The sequence below is a fragment of the Ipomoea triloba genome, chromosome 9, assembly GCF_003576645.1.
Source record: "Ipomoea triloba cultivar NCNSP0323 chromosome 9, ASM357664v1".
In the NCBI taxonomy this organism is placed as follows: Eukaryota; Viridiplantae; Streptophyta; class Magnoliopsida; order Solanales; family Convolvulaceae; genus Ipomoea; species Ipomoea triloba.
Genome location: NC_044924.1, coordinates 841,192 through 859,666, shown reverse-complemented (window position 1 = coordinate 859,666; position 18,475 = coordinate 841,192). Strand labels below are relative to the sequence as shown.

Below are 18,475 nucleotides of genomic sequence, written 5' to 3'. Positions count from 1 at the left end.
TATTTAAAGATGTGTTTGGAAAGCAGGAAAATGACTTCTGGAAAATGAGTCATTTTCCAGAAAATATGTTCATTTCCTGTGTTTGGGTGTGTTATGGAAAATTGTCTTTGTATGTTTGGTTCATTTTCTGGAAAATGAATAGAACTTTATAATTATATATTTTTATTATTTTTTAAAAATATTAAAATATTTATAATATTATTACAAATAATATATTAATTATAAATATTTATTATTTATTATAATAATAATAATAATAATAATAATTAGTGCTATGGTTTCCATTCCGCCGGAAACCATGGAACCATGGTTTCCGCCGGAAACCAAATTGCAACGATGGACTGAAGGGCGGAAAATGACTTCCGCCCAAATTGGGCGGAAGTCATTTTCCGCCCTTTTGGGTGATTTTCCCCAGTCAACGGACGAAAATTGATTTCCGTTGACTGGGTTTTTCAAGGGTAGCCAAACACTCAAAGCCCGGAAAATGATTTTCGGAAATTTTCCGGGCTTCCAAACACACCCTAAGAGTAAATTGCCATTTTGGTCTATATGAGTCTTGTTAATTGCAATCCACGACTTTCAAACGTGTTAATTTCGTAACGTAACTATGCAATTTTTATTAATTTTGGTCACTCCAGTCAAATTGCCAGTCAAATATCACCGGAAAATCATAAGCCCTAAAATAATGAGGATATTTTAGTCATTTGACACCTCTTTCTTCTTCTCCGGCGAGACTCTTATGTGGTGTTCGCTGAATCATAACGGTCGAACAGTGTTCGTCAACGAGAGCGCGCATATGGTGTCGAAAGTAGAAGAGAGACATCATGGGATCGAAGCGTACGATGTTTTGTTCACGACAAAAGTTAGTGAGTTTTACGATTTGTTGGAACATGCCAAGGAATAACTCAAGAAAGAGTGTCACCCGGTACATAATATTCTCTTCTCCGACTACAATTTGGCGATCAACGATTCATGTAGTGAATACGCAATTTATTTCCTTATAGATCGCATCACATTTTTAATAGACATGGTGATGAACTTGACTATTTACCGGGCTCTGACCAACAATTTCTTAATCATCAATTTATGAACTTGTTCCTTTATCGGTCTTCGGCTAACAAACATGTAATAAGTAAAATGGCATACAGTCATATAGTATGTATTTTAAAATCAATGAGTCAAATTGGTAGAACATTTGACTCGTGTAACTACAATAGACCAACTACCTTCGTAATGCTGGCTTGGATTTTTCATAGGCATGTTAAAAATATAAAATTATATATAATGTTACATATTATATTAATAATATTAATAAATAGCAAGCATAGTTCGCATAAAACGGTCGGCAGCTCGCGGAGCAGCGCTAACAGCCGCCGGAGCACCACCGCCGAGGTGACGGAATAAATGGACATGGGCTTGGCATGCTATTGTCCCTTACAGATATTCAATGAATGAATGGACTTTAATTAAGCAGAGACAAATTGAGTGAAGGGCATTGAATGAAAATCGGGTATCCACTGGATTGTGTCACCCGTGTTTTGTTGAGAAGCTGAGAAGTTGGGTGGTCATTTAAGCTATCGTCTTCCTCCTCTGCTTAGGGCTCCTGCCATTTTTGGTAACTGTTACTACAATTCCTATTAGCTCTCCCCTTATATATATATATATACACTCGCCTATACGCATTTGTGTATATATATACACATAAATATATAGGTCTTTGTAAATGTAGCATTCTGGATTTCTAGAAACCCTCCATTAGCGTAATTCAGTAATTCTCCTTCTTTTTTATGCGTTTATTTCAAGTGTGATTTCCAATCTGCATTTTCTCTTGAACTACATTTCAAAGGAACTTCATCATATATATATATATATATATTAACGGTGTTATACAACAAAGTTCTTGGAAGATTTAAGAATCAGGAAATATTTTAGAAGATTTCATTAAGTTCTTGATATTATCATTTGTATTATTAAATTCAAATTTTAGTTTTTTAGGGGACTTTTTTAATTTTGCCCCGGACCTATAAAATGTTTAGACTTTGCATTCTTTCAATTCTGACTAAAGTATTATGTTGAAAAGGTGTCGGCATTCAATACAAAACTGGCTATCCCAAATAGTGTAAGCTCTAATCAAGTCTGCAATCCTGAGTGTCAATATGTCTGTGGAGGTCAAGCCAGGTAAGCTTTAGTTTTTAATTCTTTCATTCATGGGGTGCATATATATATGGTTTGACATTTTGATTGAGGAATGTTATGGAGGAGATTAGTTTATCATGATGCCTATATCTGTTTACAGGCAGTATGGAAAAAATTGACCTCGACAGAAACACGAGGCTCGAGTCATTCAAGAAGAAGGCCATTAATGCCTCCAACAAGTTCAAANCATGGATGACGAGCACGATGCTGAGGAAGTTAAATCTGTTGATGCCTTCCGCCAAGCTCTTATCCTCGAGGAATTGCTTCCGGCTAAGCATGACGACTATCATATGATGCTGAGGTCCCGACTGAATTTCATAGTCCTGTAATGAACAGTAAAAGATGTTTATATATGAGGATGTTAATGGGATTTTCTTCATTGCATGGATGTAGGTTTTTGAGGGCCAGGAAGTTTGACATTGAGAAAACAAAGCAAATGTGGTCTGATATGCTCCAGTGGAGGAAGGAGTTTGGCGCTGACACGATCACAGAGGTAGTGTAGCTTTCATCCATTTATATATCCCGCTCGTTTTTACAGCTCTAATAATAACTGATGTTTTTGTCATGACCCTTTTGTTAGGACTTCGATTTCAAGGAGAAAGAAGAGGTCCTTAAGTACTATCCCCAAGGGCATCATGGTGTCGACAAGGATGGAAGGCCGGTATATATTGAAAGACTTGGTCTGGTTGATGCCACCAAGCTCATGCAAGTTACCACCATGGATCGTTATCTGAAGTACCATGTCCAGGAGTTTGAGAGGACCAACAATGATAAAATGCCAGCTTGTACAATCTCTGCCAAAAAACATATTGATCAGAGCACAACTATTCTGGATGTGCAAGGAGTGGTATGTAATTGCAATATATCCTTCGTGCTTTTTGAATACAACTGACCCTATTACATTGTAGTATCTGTTCAAATATACTTTCTCAACCTGTTCAAATATATCCTTCGTGTTTATTTCCTTTAGAATATAATTTACTGCAATAATGGTTCAGGGACTGAAAAACTTCACCAAGCAAGCTAGGGAACTCATTCAGGCCCTTCAAAAAGTTGATGGTGACAATTACCCTGAGGTAGGTGTTTGCTTTCCTTTCGTCCATTTCACTTTTTGGTTATGGTTTCTTGGTCTCCCAATAGTCGTCGATTCAATGTTTTCTTTCGCTGTATAGACCTTGTGTCGTATGTTCATCATCAATGCTGGATCTGGATTTAGGCTCTTGTGGAACACAGTCAAGTCTTTCCTTGACCCCAAGACCACTGCTAAGATTAACGTAAGCTTTACCTTATCTGCATTTCGCAAAATCCTAAGCTGTTGGTTAAGTAAAAAACGATGACTCTTTTTTAAATTTTCTGTAAGGTTCTTGGCAACAAGTACCAGAGCAAGTTGCTTGAAATCATTGATGCAAGGTAAATCTTGTGTTGCTTTTTATATCATGAGAATTAACAAATGAGCAACTTTATTCCTAAACAATTTATCATCTTCAATCAACCAGTGAACTTCCAGATTTCTTTGGTGGCACCTGTACTTGTGCTGATAAGGGAGGATGTATGGTCTCTGACAAAGGCCCATGGAATGACCCGGAAATCATGAAGGTTACCTGTTTGTCCGATAAGGCTTTTAGTTGAGACGGGACACACACATCCTTCGATTTTTTGCTATTCACTTCATTCCAAATGACGAGTGTTGGTCTGACTTTCAGATGGTTCGCAATGGCGACCACAAATGCTCAAACAACTCGGCCAACACCGCCACTCCAGCTGTTGAAGACAAAGCGATTGTGGAGTACGAGGGGGGTTCCAATGTGAAGAAATCTGTTTCTTTCAAGATGGAGTCTCCCAAGAAGGTCTCTGCTGTTCAACAGGAAGTAAGTTGCTTTTGCTTCAGTTACTGAAGCTAGTAGTAAAAGATTCAGACTCCATAATTGTATAAAACTGGCCGGAAATTATGCAGATGCCCCAACCCGATCAGTATGCCCCCCCGGTGAACAAGAATGTTCCACCGAATTGGAATAGAGCAGTAAGTGCCGTTAAGGTTGACAACTTTGCTGTTGCAAAAGGTACTAACTGAAACCAGTATCATATATATATATATATATATATATATATATATATCAACCAAATTTAGTTTTCCTTTTCCATACTGTGACTGCATTGTTCTGTCATTTCAGTGCCAAATTTTTACCCCGTGGGTTACACGCCCCCAGACGGAGGCAACCAGCTCTTCTCGAGCATGATGACGTTTTTCATGGGCGTCTTCACCATGGTCAGGATGTCGCGCAACATGCCTGCTACTGGTACTAGGAATTACACAGATGCCGGGTTTTGCTCTGGCAACGGAATGATGAATGGCCCGGGATATCAGCTCCCCGAAACTACTGTGTCTGTCACAGAGTTCATGAACATGATGAAACGCGTGGGAAGCCTGGAGGAGAAGCTGATTACTCTCAGCAAGGAACCACCCACCATGCCACCCGAGAAGGAGGAACAACTCAACAATGCTTTGAGTCGCGTTGATGCCTTGGAGCAAGAACTCGAAGCCACCAAGAAGGTATTAATCATCATGTTGCTATAATTGAAAAACGAGTTCCGTCTCAACTAAACTGATAGTTATGTTCATCAATAACTAATGACTAATCCATTCCTTTTATATTTCCAGGCTCTTGAGGAGACTCGTAGCCATCAAACTGAGATAGAAGCCTATATCGAGAAGATGAAGAAGAAAAAGAAGTTCTTCGGTTTCTAATCATCCAGTTTGTGACACACTAAACATCTGTAGCTATATATGTATAGGAAGCCCAAAAAAGGTGAGCACTTTTATATATTAGGGGAGATGATACTTTTATTAACAGTCAAATCATAATGGTAAATCATATTTAGTTCATTCTGTTTCACAATGGTATGATATTATTCCAAATAAAATGTCAAAACAATATAGATTGTTTTTTGTTTAAAGAAAAAATCAGCATGATCAGCCAGGATTGCTGAACACATGCATGCAACACAAAAAGAACAAACAAATATGAAATGAATCAAAAGCAAAAGTATGTAACGATAGAGGGCTTTAGAGGCAGGACTTCTTTTTCTGTTCATCTGCAACTGCATAGCTAAAATATGCGGCAACCTACTGCCTGCGGGGGACAAAAAAACAAAAACAGAAAGTGCACTTTCAAAAAGGGAAAGCCGTGGAGTTAATTCTGTGAGAATGATATTTAGCCGGTGTATATTGTATGTTCATAGATGAGAACTGGTTAGCGTACCCGTTGTTTGGCTGCTTCTTGTCTGTCAATGAATGCAAGAAGCTCCTCTTGCCTCATCAAAGCTTCATATAAAGCCTGCTCAACCAAAAAGGAAATACGGTTCTCTTTGATTGGAGTGTTTTCAGAAAAGCAGTTGCCTATTGTATAATGGATGTTTTAAAGAAGAGCATTTACCTTCTTGGTGGAAATTAGCTCGGCTTCTAAGGCCTCCACTCTGCAAACAGCACCCATTAACAATTCCTCTTTTTCATTTGGCATCTCAGATGGCTTTTCTTGAATTGAATTTACTTTCTCCTCTAGTTCACCTAGTCTCTTGAGCACAGCAGAGAGAAGTTCAGCTTCTGTATAAGCTGGAGTTGGTGAAGGGGGCCGGAACTCTTCCTTGGGGGTTTCTGCAGAGGAGAATTCACCAAGAGCTCGATCCTGAGGGGAGGATGCATCTGGAAGTTTCTTGGTTACGCAGGAGACCACAGAGTGGAAAAGCATGAAAACAGCCATGAAGAAAGCCATAAGAGCTCCTAAAATGCGAGCATGAAGCCCATCCGGAATGTTTTGAGTGACGGGTGGTGAAAGCGTCACTGAATTCAGGTATAACCAGAGAGATTATTTAAGTACAGAGATAAATCAAGAACGAACTGTTAAGCATATTATAAACTAAAAAACATAAATGTACAGTCTAACTATAAGTTTTAGTGAATATACATATGTTTGATATTCAAACCTTTAGGAACATATGGCTTTCGAGGAGATGATATTTTCTTCAAACCAGAATCAACAGCCTTGTCAACCATGGGAACATATTCATCAAATCCTGAGAAGTTGTCTGCATAGCTGCTTGTCCCATTAACTCTTGCCTGTTTATTATTGGCAAGAACATAAAATCATCAAACTAGTGAGCCAAAGAACATAATCCTGACTACTCAAAATGAGTAACATAAGAATACCTCTTCACGAACAGGAGTAAGCCTAAGCTGTGAAAAACTCCTCACAGCTTTTGGTGAAGCAATATCCTCAGCTTCTGATCCCGACTCAGCTGATGTGTCACTGCCTTTTACCTGGTGAAAAGCGAGATACATAAAGAATTACAGATGATATTCAAAAAAAAAAAAAAAGAAGAAAGAAATTGATATACGAGACACTATATATACATAGGGATACAGAGCAGAAGCCATACCATTGGGAAACGGGGTTTAGCATAAACTACCTTCCCTTCGCTGTTCAGAACCTTAAGAACCTGCTTGCAACGACGTGCTTCACCAACCATCTGTGGCACATAGAGGCGTGGCGTTTTGTTATTGCTATAAGTATAATGAGAGGAAGAGAAAGGTTAGGCCACTGACAACTGTGATACCTTCAATAAGGCTGGGTTTTTCCATGGACCTTTATCAGAACGAAGGCACCCTCCTTCACCTGCACATGTACAGGTTCCGCCCAGAAAGTCTGGCAACTCACTGCACAAAACTTAGAGTTCAGTGATAGAGTTCGAGGGACATCTTAACAAAAAAACGAAAACACAATTGAAGCATCATTTGATCAGATTCACCTAGCATCAATTACTTCAAGCAGCTTGTTCTGATACTTGTTGCCAAGAACCTGCAAAAGAGAAACATACAGTAAAACGAGCTTCTGAGGTTAAGAAAACCGATAACCACATAACCTTTGTTGGAAATAAAATGGGCATACGTGAATCTTGGAAGATGTTTTGGGGTCTAGAAAGCTCTTTACAGTATTCCACAACAACTTGAATCCTTGACCAGCATTGATGATAAACATCTGATGGAGTGTCTGCAACAATGAAAGAAACAAAAGTACAATGATTCACATAATTACGAGAGCATGTTACTGGTTGGTCAAGTTAGGAACTGAACATACTTCAGGATAATTATCACCATCAATCTTCTGCAGCTGTGTGATAAGCTCCCGGGCATTCTTAGTGAAGTTCTTAAAACCCTGAGAAAAATTAAGGGGGATAAAAAAATTTTTACCAAGGCATTCCACATCCTTCAAGAGCCATGACAGACATAATATCGAGAGAGAGAGAGAGACGAGAGGAACATACCACGCCTTGAACATCTAAAATTGTGGTGCTAGAGTCAATGTGCCTCTTTGCTGCAATTGTGCAAACCGGAAACTTAATGGCGAAGGTTTTTTCAAACTCTTTAACATGGTACTTTACATAACGCTCCAGTGTTGTTACTTGCATGAGCTTGCTAGGATCAACTTTCCCTAGCCTTTCAATATATATAGGTCTTCCCTCCTTGTCAATGCCATGGTAACCATGTGGGTAATAGTTCAAAACTTCATTCAACTCTTCAAACTCAAACTCCTGATGAAATATCGAGCAAGGAAATATTTCATACTAAACTAAGAGTAGATGTATCATCAACGAGAAGGGATACATTTATACAAATACCTGCATAATGTTATCAGCACCAAATTCCTTCCTCCACTGGATCATATCAGCCCACATGTTCTTTGCTTTTTCAATGTCAAACTTCCTGGCTTTCAAAAACCTGAAGCAGCAAATCACTATCACTATTGGGAGTTGCAGAAACTTGTAACAGATTGTTTTGATTATGAAATGAACAAATATATCTTCTTCTCAACACGTGCAGCGCATAAGAATCTAAAATCAGGGAATTACACAACACTTCAAAAAGACATTACCTCAACATCAAGTAATAATCATCATGGCGCTCCACTAACAGTTCATCCATAATCAATGCTTGCCTAAAGTCATCAACTGCCTGTAGCTCCTCAAAATCCCGAATATCCTCAATGGAGACAGAGCTGCATCGCCCCCCATTCTTCCTTCTACTGCTTTTCTTCTTGAGTGAGTGCTTGAATCTCGTTGATGCACTGAGCGCTTTCTTCTTTAGAGCACCAATTTTTGTCTTCCTCTCATCCTCCGAGATCTCAAAATCAGATTTCCTTTCCCGCCTCTCATCATTGGCAGATGAACCTTCAAAGCCTGAATAAGTTATAAAAACACATCTTGTTTTAATTACTCTCATAAAGTTATAAATGATGATCATAATAATTCTAGAGAACCTGCATTTTCCACTTGCCAAGACTAAAGCCTAGCTATTCATCTGAACAATTGAAGATTATTTAACTTGAGCTTCGCGCCACAAAATGGAATCCGATCAAAACAAAAGAAAGTCAACTTACATTCTCTAGCGAAGCGATCAAGAGGTCCCGACATTTTTGCCGTCGATCACAAGAAAAACGCGCACACTGTAAAAGAAGCCCAAAATTCAGAATATAATAACGCCATATACATACAATTCTCAGCAGGGCCGAGGAGGTTGAAGAACAACACGAAAGAAGCCGTCTTTGGGAATGCCAATGTTGATCGGACGGTAATAAATAGCTCGAACGGTAACGGGAAAAGGGGAGTGAATTAATGCGGAGAACTATCACAATAATCACAATCACAATCACAATAATCACAATAATAATTAAATAAAAAGAATTTCTTGCCCACAGAAAAAGAAAATAATAATAATAGTAATCAAATACAGTGTATATATATACCTGTAGAAATAAGAATCAAATACGTAGTACCGCGAGGAGAGGAGAGGAGCAAAGGGAAGAAGGAGAAAAGCGAGAGAATGTCAGCAAGGAGGGAGGGACTTTGACTTCTGAAGCGGGATATGGTATCAAATGCCACGTTGACCGACAGAACGAGGAATCTGCTAACCAGAATTGCCAAAATATTGAATCTGCGTGGCCCTGACCGTGATTGCCTAATCATTACCAAACTTATTTCTTCTAAATTTCCGCTCTTCTATATATATAATTTCTTGATGCGTTTTATTATTATTATTATCTTGTTTGAACCATAGAAAATCCCTATTGAAATTAAACACATTAAATACTTTCTTTTTTGGCTACAATAGACATCTCATGTTAATTAGATCATACTAATTGCTTTTAATCGGTAAGGGTTCACACCCGTACATGTACACATTGTGCATAAAGCTAGATTTTTCATCTCCGCTGATTGGTCAAGACCTCCACATTACTACTGGAGTAAGAGTTTAAATGATTAGTATAATCAATTGAACCAGTCTCGTGAGACAACACATTGAGTTCTTGCATATCAACGATGGTAATAGTACAAGCAAAATCCTCGGCATTCATATTTGTATAATACATTGTTTATAGACCAAAGGATTCATTTTCTAAATACAACTTACCAAGTTTAAATATAATAGATATTATCTAATATGTTTTTGGTAATTATTTGAATGGTGCAATAATATGATTATCCACTAAGTTAGCATTTAACCTTTTTTTGTTTGCTTAAACATAATGCATTTTTGGTAACTACAATTTAGTGTAATGACACATCTATGTTATCATTCTAAATGAGTGGTCACGGATTTGGACTCTGGTGGTTTAAGCATTAATTCTTTGAGTATCTACCAAGAAAAATTAATTCTTTGAGTAAAAAATTGAGAAAGTATAAAACAAATATTATATTGTAAAGAATTATAAGTATTTAAAAAAATTATTATTGATAATATCTTCTTGATTTTTGGGTACCCTAGTTTATGCCATTGTTGTAATTGCCAAATCATTATCCCTAATTGGAATATGCAGCATAATAATAATAATAGAAGCGCATGAAATACATAATGTAAGTATGTAACCAAAAAAATTAGAGCTATCTAATTAGAGAAAAAATCGGTATTTCAAAATAGATATTCATTGCTATCTAATTAGCACAAAAATTATTTAATTTATTAATATGAATAATATGACATCTTCACCATAATTTTTTTATTTTCATTAGGGGTCTAACTTTATTGACTATAAGTTTGTAAATGTAGATAGCTTGGAAGATAGTTTGATTGGGCGGAAGATACATACAAAAGTAGGATTTTGTTTTTATTAGTCGTATATATATTTTTGTATTAAACCAGCTATAATTTTAAACAGTCCTATACAATTTTATGTGATGCAGTTGTGGGTGAAAAAAAAAAAGGTACAGGTGATATCTGCTGATGCAAGTCTTAAGAAGAAAAGAAAGAGGATTCAGAATCGATCTAAAATATGATTCCACCATAAAAGTCATGGAAAAGATCAAAATGTGTCTAAAATAGGTTCCACCTGATATCTGCTATTTTGTACAATTATTCACCCCTTATTCTAGTTGTTTTGAAGGTTATTTTATGTATCCTAGTGAAATTGGGAATTGTTTGTGTGTTATATTGTCCAAGTGCTGAATTATCTACAAGGAACAACAAAGGAAGAATATTGGAACATTTTGGACAAATTCTTGAAGAAAAGGAAATTACAAGGAAGAATACAAATTGGAAAAGAATTGGAAGTTGCCTAATGGGCCAACGCCCATCTACCTCCTAAATATTCTACCTATTCTCTACAATTGAAGGAGGTCCCCCTACAGAGTTCTGAACCCTAGCTTTTAGTTTATATTTCCCTAGCATAGTTTAGATTAGTTTTACATTAGATTATTTACTTTCAAGCTTGGAATCGGATTGAAGATTGGATTTGTTCTTTATCAGTTAAGTTTCTCTTCCCTTTTATTTCTTGCAATGTTTATGGTTATTAATTATTGCTTTGTTTTGTTTACTCCCATCATGCGGGAGTAGTTCGTTTATGGGTTTGGATTAGGGATCCATTGTTAATCTTGATGTTCAATTGGTAATTATTGCATAAAGGGATTGAATATTTTACTTAGGGTTTATGTTGATTTGGGGATTTCTTTCTACTTGTTATTGATTGATGGCCACAATTAATTGCTAGTCTAGGAGAGTGATTCATTACAACGAAAGTTGGATGGAGACCTCGAGCCATACCAATTTCAACCTAATTTTCCTGCTATGAAAGTAGAGGTAATTTTGGGGGCTTATTATGCTTAGGTGTTTAAGGTTATAATTGATGCATCACGACAGTGGGGCAATTGTAGCCTAATTCTTGTTATTGATTACGAAAGTAACTGACTTGAATTCTTCAGTGCATTGCCCATAAATCCCTTGGTTAATTATTCTTTCCCTAATCCTGAGTTGGTTGGAACATCAAGATTACAATCCCCTAATCTGGCCCATACCTTTATCATATAGTTTTCACCTTAGTTAATTGCTTTCTTTTATTCCACATCATTCAGTCTTTGTTACCTGGATTCTATAAATTCATATACTCTAGTGCCTGGTAATTCACACAGTTTCGTGCCACAACACCAATCCTCAGCGGAACGACATTACACTCTTTTTACACTCATCATTTGTGCTCATCACCACCAAAAAAGTCATGAAAAGATCAAAGGTCTCTAAAATAGGTTCCACCAGAAAAGTCATGGAAAAGATCAAAAGTGTCTAAAATATGATAGTTTGTAGTGTTAAATGACAAAAATAATTGTATGAGGTTAAATATGGAATTCCTACCAAAGATGAGTTAATTTTGTTGAAATTGACTCTTATTTACTAGTTTTAATTATTGAAATTTTGTAATATAGAATTTTTTGAAAATTTAACTTTACAAATTTCATATATAGTATACATATTTATGGGGTAATTTGAATTGACACCATTTACTCCTATATATATGGTCTCCAAAATATTAGTGAATGGATATGATTTACTTATATAATATAACAAATTAGTATTTTCGCCCGTGCGTTGCACGGAATAGATTTGTTATAATATTTTAAGAATATTTAGATCAATATACAATTATATACATTATAACATCGAATATTATATAGCGCAATTGATAAAATTGGTTTAATCGATTATGTTTTCTGATGTTTTCCTTGCTTGAATTAGAGCAAATAATTGCCTAATTACTCGTACGATGCAAGAATAAAATTTTTATTATATATTTATATAATAAAAATAAAGATGAAATTATAAAAAAAAATTCTAATATTGAACGTGTAAATTTATTTGATTATAAGATTAGTGCAAAAGTATTACTCAATTAATTGAATAATATATGATTTGTTTATCTACAATTATCTTTAAAAGATCGATATGTAATATGACTTATATAATTATATTATTATTAAAAAATATGGAAAAATTGAGAAATAATTTAATTATAATTATTTTAAAAAAATTCAATGGCAAATGCTTAGCTTAATTACCATAATAATTATTATGCAATTATTATTACTCAATTACACTAATATATGTGCAATTATACTTTTATACCTTAATTATATTCATTTTCACCATATCGCATTTAGTTTTTTATTCCTCCTCCATATTTGAATGAACTAATTTTAATTATTATAAAAAATCTAATAACTCATGTTTAATTAATTTTTATAAAGTTTAAATAATTTAAAGTTTTCAAAAGGAAGGTGTAATTAATTTTATTTTAATTTTTTAAAAATAATTTTCAGTCAATTAGTAATATCCTTTTCATTTTCTATTAGTTTGTGCGGGAAAGTTGAAGGGGGGATTTGACGTTTATTAATAGTATTGATATGTGAATATAGAAACAATATTACCAATTAATAGATGGAGGATTTTACTTTTATATATAAAATATTAAATTAAATAAAAGATTTCAATTCTAATAGAATTTAATTATGTAAGTCCATATTAATTTTAATTATATATTCCAATAGTATGGTAAAAAATAAATCTACAATATTTTGAAAATGAACCAATATTATATTAAAATGAATATAATATAGTTATATAATATAATTGTATGTTAATACCGAACTTAGAATATATATATATATATATATATATATATATATATATATATATATATATATATATATATATATATATAAAGCAATAATAAATAAGACATAATTCCGTAGATGGAAATAAAATATGAAATTGAATTGAAACTTTCAAGTGAATTGCAATATGGAATGTAATGCAAGCCGTAATTAGGTAATATGATTTAATTTTGTTTAAATAGAAATAAAATATTGAAGTTACTAATATGATTTAATTTTGTTAAGTATTGTAATATTATGTTGATTGATTTCAAATTTCAAACTAAATGTTTTGTCTAGAATGGGAGGGAAAATTGCACTTCTGTTTTAATATATATATAGATATAGATATAGATAGATAGATTTGATTTGAAAAATATTTTAAAAGTAAATGGTTTAATTTAGAATGATTTCTTCTTCTTTTTTTTTTTTTTTTTTTTTTGAAAAAAAAACATCTTAAAAAGTATTGATATTATTATTATTATTATTATTATTATTATTATTTTAACATTATCACTTTTCCTAATTATTTTTGCACTAAAATAAGTTAATTTCTTACATTTTGGATGATTAATGGCCAAACAATGTTTTTATATGATTTGAAAATTTTTATGCATTAGGAAGCATTTTTAGGTCATCTCATATGAAACATTAATTCAGGATTGATAATTGGGGTTAAAATGCATTAAAAGATTTTTAATAGCATTGTTAGTCTGGATAACAAATTATCTTGACAAATGCATCGAACAAGTGTATGACGTGTACCTCTAAACAATTGAAGGTACATAACATGACAGTTATAGACATATAATATGATTATTACAAACAAAAAAATTATTAACTATAGACATATAAGATGTTGGTTAACATTTTACAGGTATAGAAATGCAGCAGATATTGTGCTGCATGTACATAATCATAAGATTATATTCAGACCAGATCCTGGTGGCCTGGTCCATAGTATAATTTGCCATTGGGAACTGCTCTCCAAGACTCTAACAAAACAATGAAAACATCTTTACTCTCCATAGTCTATTGGTTGCCTCATCGGACTAAGTCTCTAGGTGGCCCGGAATATAGTTATTTGGCCCAATTAGTTGTAGGAGTTCGAATTCCTTTATTTAATACTCTTAAAATTGGGCTTATCATTTGTTGACCCTATAGCTCATAAGATATGATCAAAACTTTTTAGTTTAAAGTTTTTTTTTTTTTTTTTTAATTTTATTGATGTTTGAATGTCAAACACATAATAAAGTTGGTCGCTTTGTGATTATTTTATGTCCCATGTATGATGTATCAAATCAAAGAAACAATTCAAATAATAATAAAATTTAAGATTGCAAGATGGTACATCACATCATGATTGCGAGTGTATATATACACACATGCACACGCACACATATAGTGTGATTTGAAATATATAATTCGAACATAAGTTGCATATTTTTTTTAAGGTAATAAATTTATATTCAAATATTGCTTCGTATATAAAATGGATGCGTTCAATATATACACAAACAATGAGCAACTGCAGTAGTGGGACAACATCATGATGTAGGTTAAGGCTGGCATTTAATTGGTTAAAGAAACTGAGAAATCTGTGGTCTGAGGAGGAGACAACATTGCGTGCATCTTTTTACTAACACAAAGTTAGGTGCCATTTCTGCTTTTTCCATCTTTTAATCTTTTTCATGAAATTTCATTTAACTTTAGTACGTACATCTTTTTTTTTTTTTTTTTTGGTATATTGAAATTTTACAATATTTGAAATCTTTATATCCATTCTGGTGCGCATTGGTAGTACCCCAGCCTCATTATATATATGTGTGTATATATGATTGGTTTTAGTTACAACTAACGAATTGTTGACGGTTGATCAATACCATTGTTAGTTAGATAGTGATAAATCTAATCCACTTTGGACTTTTGGTCTCTGGGGACTGGGACTAGGATGTGATATTTATATAAAGAGACTCAAAGTCTTAGAAAGAAGCTAAATCCTAGGATGTTCCATGTTGTGAAACTTTATTACATTAGGGGTAGATACTCTAGTCCTATTATGCCACAAATTAGTACATGATAACTCACTGTACTCCTGCTCGCGCTGGCGGCTGGGCCATGGGTCATAAATAGTTGATGATTTTAATAATAAAAAAAATCAATTTTATAATTATTAAAAACTTTAAAGTATTGGATTCATGGTAAAGCATAAAAACCATTAAGTCCATTAATCTCAAGAAAACAAAATAACAAACACGTACTGCCACCAACAAAAAATGTAGTGAAACTCTTCTTATAAGCAAAATGTTTATAAACTCATAAAATATCTACCGGCAAATGGCAATAATTGGTAATTACCAAAAAAATATATTTTATAAGCTGAAACTGAATAGCGATATATATGGTACACGTACTCAAATAAAATTCTATCATTTTAATATCATAATCAACTTTTAATTATGCGTTAAAAGACACCCTCACCCTACGACACTACAACCATACACACACAATGATTTCTCATGATGATTAGTGATTGATTACTCAAGTGTTAGGGGAAATATCACGTCTCAGGCCATGGATATATAGAAAAATGGCGAGAGAGAAATATTATTATATTTTTTTAGCAAAGCATCAAGGTTCATGCACAGGGTGAAATGTCCCTAATCTAATTATGCATGCATGCATCTCTATAGATAATGCAATATTTGCAAGATTGCATACATTCCATATCGCACATCGAATGTTATAAACCATTTAAATCATATCTGAGATAGATTATTAGCCAACATCATTGCCTTTTGTATCCTAATTATTATTTGTCCAGACACCCGTGCAATGATTGGGCAGGACTAGTATTTTGTTACATTTTATTATAAAAATGTTCCAATACAATATTTTAAAATAGAAAATTGATATATGTTCAACCACTGATGAGTTACAAAATTTATAAATATATTTTATTATATACGGAGTAACATTTTTACATGCACCTCGAGTATTATTTTGTGTACTACCGATTCTGTTACAAGATAGTATTTATTCAATATACTCAATATACTTTCTTCCACCACCGGAGATTCAATCATGTAATCTTCCCTCAAAAAGAGTCATAAAAGTGTCAACTGAACACAATGTGTTTGGTAGGTGTCTTATTAAAATATTAAGGAGGATAAAATCACAAACAAATGTCTATATTATCATTATAGACAAATTTGAATTAGGTAACATCAATAAAGCAATAATATATGTGAAATAAATAGTTCAGGACTAATAAAAATCTAAAAATCAGGACTAGAAAAAAAAAATCATGATGAGTTATCATTTAATTTCCACGAAATTTTAACTGCCTTAGATATATCTGAATCATCGAGACCATTGACGCTACATGAGTGGTCTAATATGCTAAAAATTTAGATTAATTTTTGAGTTAATTTTTGCAGAATTTTATTACTTTTGTGGTAATTTCACGTTTAGTCTCATACTATTGTTTTTACCGTTAAACAGACTATTAAATTTTGGATTTTTTTTTCCTTTTAAGTAACTTGTTGCTTCCTTGCAAGATCTAGATGGATGTAGAGGGAATTCCACGCGTCACATGGCTGATCACCCCCTCCGGCCCTTCCTTTACGAGCCCACCATTAATTTTTTTTTTTTCCGGAGTAGATTCCAATTTCTGTACTCCTATTACAGTAATATTAATTTCCCCCCACTTTCCTGACCATATTTTCAGCTATAGCCACTTTTTTCACCTATAAAATGTCAAGCCTAACATGCACACCACCCCCTTTCTTTTTCTCCTCTTCCTTCTTTACAATACTAGCGTCACTCTGAGTCTTGTACTTTAGTTTCAGAGGCTAATAAGCCAAGATACTCATCTTTCTTTCTTGTCCTAATTGAGCTTATGCTCAGAAAATAATCTTGATGCTAAACATGCTGTGTTTGGTGTTTGAAATTCATGTCTGCTATACTCAGTGAACTCTTCCTTTCAGGGTTTATGATAAATTCCACATATAGGCGCAGGACCCATTTAGTTCAATCCTTCTCTGTTGTTTTCCTCTACTGGTTTTATTACATCTCATGATTTTGCTTTGTTTCCTAGTATGAAGATGTCTAAATATATATAAATATAAATAAAAAGAAGCAAAAAAAAACCTATATCTTTCTGTATTATTGCTATCTATCTACTTGAATTTGGGTTTAAATCACTATCTGGGTCCTGCTAGTTTTTTTGTATTTTTCTCTGTTATCTGGTTTCACCTGAAGGTTTGTTGAAGTTTGTGTTTTTGTTGAGGTATTTTTCATGGCTTCCTCTAGTGGGACATGTTCAGGGTCATCTATGATGCAGAACTCAGGTTCTGAAGGGGATCTTCAACAATTGATGGATCAGAGGAAAAGGAAGAGAATGATATCTAACCGGGAATCTGCGAGGAGGTCTAGGATGAGGAAACAGAAGCATCTGGATGATCTGGTGTTCCAGGTGGCTCATCTGAGGAAAGAGAACAGCCAGATCATCACCAGCATGAGCATCACCACCCAGCATTATCTCAATGTTGAGGCTGAAAACTCCATCCTCAGAGCTCAAATGGCTGAGCTTAGCCACAGGCTGCAGTCCCTGAATGAGATTATGAGTTTCTTGAATGGAAACAATAATTTGGGTTTTGAGATTGAGGATATGCAGCAGCCTTACCTTTATGAAACTCTGGATGATGGGTTCTTTATGAACAACAGTTGTTGGAACTTTGTGTGTGTCAACAAGCCCATCATGGCTACTGCAGCTGCTGACATGCTGCAATACTGATCAGTTCCCAAAGACATTTTGGAGCCTAAAGAGAGAATCTGTTTAGCTGTAGGATCCAAGATAAGATAAGAATATTATTATTATGACTATTAAAGTGGTATTAGTAGCTGTAAGGATAATAAAATGGTTCTTGTAAACTGCTTTTGTCCCCATGTTGGGGTGTTGGGTGGGGGTGGATATCAGGAACATGGCTTTTCAAGAACTCTGTAATTGTCTATAATAATGTAATGATAAGTGATAACAATGTCAACCTTAAATTTCCCTCTAAACACTACTGTGTATCCTTCAAAATATTGATTGCTTCAATTCACTGAATCATCCAGGTGTTTAATGTGATTAGTTGCAACAAATAGTCTGTGAATAAGAACTCAACATCATATGTGGGCCTGTGATATTCTGGAACCACTAATTTATTAAGTTATGACCCTTCACATATAAAACACATAGTACTACCTGGGAGTAAACATAATCATTTTGCACACAGGGCAAGATGTCTTTGAAATGATTTCCACC

At 34.2% G+C, this 18,475-nt stretch overlaps 2 protein-coding genes and 1 pseudogene across 3 annotated transcripts; 2 read left to right on the top strand and 1 right to left on the bottom strand.

Moving 5' to 3' along the window:
* Positions 1–1,355: 1,355 nt before the first annotated feature.
* On the top strand, positions 1,356–5,080 carry LOC116029451 (annotated as a pseudogene).
* LOC116029450 (phosphatidylinositol/phosphatidylcholine transfer protein SFH8-like) lies at positions 5,072–9,266 on the bottom strand. 2 transcript variants are annotated; one of them, XM_031271462.1, is made up of 15 exons: positions 8,994–9,266; positions 8,628–8,693; positions 8,124–8,427; positions 7,870–7,969; positions 7,516–7,782; positions 7,329–7,406; positions 7,140–7,241; positions 7,000–7,049; positions 6,808–6,907; positions 6,631–6,720; positions 6,401–6,511; positions 6,178–6,310; positions 5,631–6,034; positions 5,457–5,531; positions 5,072–5,327 (listed from the first exon to the last, which is right to left on the bottom strand). In XM_031271462.1, exons 2-15 carry the CDS (start codon positions 8,659–8,661, stop codon positions 5,304–5,306), a joined length of 1,872 nt encoding a protein of 623 aa, XP_031127322.1. In that variant the 5' UTR covers positions 8,662–8,693; positions 8,994–9,266; the 3' UTR covers positions 5,072–5,303. The 2 variants fall into 2 exon arrangements, with proteins under 2 accessions (XP_031127322.1, XP_031127323.1); XM_031271463.1 differs by lacking the exon at positions 8,994–9,266 and having other exon boundaries at positions 8,628–8,971.
* A 7,654-nt stretch (positions 9,267–16,920) lies between these two features.
* On the top strand, positions 16,921–18,231 carry LOC116028534 (bZIP transcription factor 11-like). The gene has a single exon (XM_031270268.1). The coding sequence runs from the start codon at positions 17,465–17,467 to the stop codon at positions 17,960–17,962; it is 498 nt and encodes a 165-aa protein (XP_031126128.1). The 5' UTR covers positions 16,921–17,464; the 3' UTR covers positions 17,963–18,231.
* Positions 18,232–18,475: the final 244 nt, after the last annotated feature.